This window comes from Dromiciops gliroides, chromosome 2 (assembly GCF_019393635.1).
Source record: "Dromiciops gliroides isolate mDroGli1 chromosome 2, mDroGli1.pri, whole genome shotgun sequence".
Taxonomy (NCBI): Eukaryota; Metazoa; Chordata; class Mammalia; order Microbiotheria; family Microbiotheriidae; genus Dromiciops; species Dromiciops gliroides.
The window spans coordinates 661,062,351-661,064,378 of record NC_057862.1 but is presented as its reverse complement, the minus strand read 5'-3'; the positions used below and the strand labels follow the sequence as shown (position 1 = coordinate 661,064,378).

The 2,028-nt window shown below is 45.3% G+C and overlaps 1 gene segment (V, D, J or C); it reads right to left on the bottom strand.

Annotated features, from left to right (window-relative positions):
- Nucleotides 1-351: 351 nt before the first annotated feature.
- LOC122739516 lies at nucleotides 352-812 on the bottom strand. The segment is given in 2 exon segments: nucleotides 352-650; nucleotides 764-812. Coding segments are annotated over 2 exon segments (348 nt in total).
- Nucleotides 813-2,028: the final 1,216 nt, after the last annotated feature.

The window sequence follows — 2,028 nt, the reverse complement described above, 5'->3', positions numbered from 1 at the left end:
TAGCCCAATCCTCTTCACTTTACAGATGAAGAAACTGAAGACAAGCTGGCTACCATACATAGGGAGTCTGCCTCCTTCACCTGCCAGCCATGAGTTACTCAAGACAAGATGGCAGAAGCTGCTGGATGTAGGTAGATTTATGCCAGGTAAACTCAGTTTTGGGGAATAATGTATAGGCAATATAGAGGAGCCTTTTACCATGCAGAACCATGTATGCCCTCCAAGGGTTCCCTGGAGAATCAGAGACGTTGGGCTTTTTACTTTGCAGCTGGCCTTGGCTGTGAACAGAGAATGACTCTTCTGCTTGCTCCAGAGAGCAGGGTGGTTTTTGTTCTAGGAGGCAGCACTGTGCTACGGAAGACCATAGTCATGTCCACAGTAATAATCTCCTGTGTCCTCAGGCTCCACAGAGCTGATGACCAAACTGTAGTCACTGCCACTTCCACTGCCAAGGAACCGGGCAGGGACACCTGAGGCCAGATTTTCAGTTTGGTAGATAAGAAGTTTTATAGGTTGTCTGGGCTTTGCTTGGTACCAGTTGACTTCTTTGTTCACATTGGCATTGGCCCTGCAGGTGATTGTGGCTCTCTGTCCTGGAGACAGGGACAGGGAACCTGGAGTCTGTGTCAGTGAGATGGCCCCCTCTGTAACTAAACAGCAAAACAGAAAATGACAATTGTGTTGAAGCAGGTTGAGTGATGGTCACTCCCTCTCTCTGATGACATTCACCCATTTGACAAAAACTCTGTTAAATTGGCCTTACCTGCCACCCAGAAAGCCAGACTCCAGAGGAGCCAAGTGTACGTTCTCATGTTGTCAGTGGGTTGCAGACTGGGGCTGATCACTGAATCAGAGAGGGAGACCTCAGGCATTTATTTATAGGCCAGCAGAGGCAAGAACATGCAAAGAGGAAGAGCTAAGGACATCAGCTTCCTCCTTGGGGAAAGAATTTAAATGCTTGCCACAGCCTGACTGGATCTCTTTCCTTGAAATCCCAATTACTGACCCTGTCAGTCAAGGACATGAAGGGGACAGCCTCTGGGCATCCCTGAACATTTCTTTTTCTTTCTTTTTTTTTGATAGAAACTATTTATTAATAGACAAGGCGGATAGTGGAGATGTTTACTTCTTGGACACACCCACAGTGTGACCCCCTGCGGCCTATAGTCCTGGTGCGCTGGCATTTCTAAGATGGGGTCTTCAGAGGGAATCAGATAGACCTTTGTTTTTTCTTGCTCTGAAACTGGGTTGTTCCTCAATGTCTTGTCTCTTTTCTTAGTTAGAAGAAATGAACTTTAGAACTTAAAAAAACAACAACAACAACACACCAGACCTGAGATCTCATTGAATCAGGCAACTCTGGTGAAGAAACTCCTTCTTTGTAGTCACTTGCTCTGCAACTTCCTGGTTTTCCCTCAGGATTTATGAACCCTGTAAAAGATGAACAATTCAGCTTCTGTGGGTGTCAAATATGGGGTCCCACGTGAGCCTCAGAGGTCAGGGCTCTGTAGAATTCCTTCTTAAAGGGGCAGAACATGGAATTGATGGTTACAGGGGTTGGTGGAGATGCTATTTTTGTGATCCCCATATAATGGTTATCAGTAGATTCTTAGAACTTCTCCATACTTTGTCCTCTGTTCTGCTTTTAGGATCTTGGAACTAAAAAGGTGTTGGAAAGCTGTGTTACTGATTCTTTCTTTCAGAACTAGCTGGTCCAATCTCCCTTCAGATGGAAGATGGTGTAATGTGGCTGTCCCACACATATAACATGGGGGTGTCATGTATAACTCAGAGGAAAGCAGGAATAGATACATCTCTAGCATGTCCACTCCCTATTCTCCTCCAAGGGGTGCTTTAATTTCTGCCAGAAGGGGAAGCAGGAGATTGGGGCTGGAGGCTAGTTGTTTTCTTCTTTACAGAGAGAGTGAGTATCAGGCTAGAATTATATCTATCTGCTCCCTTTAATATTATTAGTCTAGGGGAGGTAGTCTTCATGTTCAAGTTGGTCTATGTCTTAATGGGGAAAGG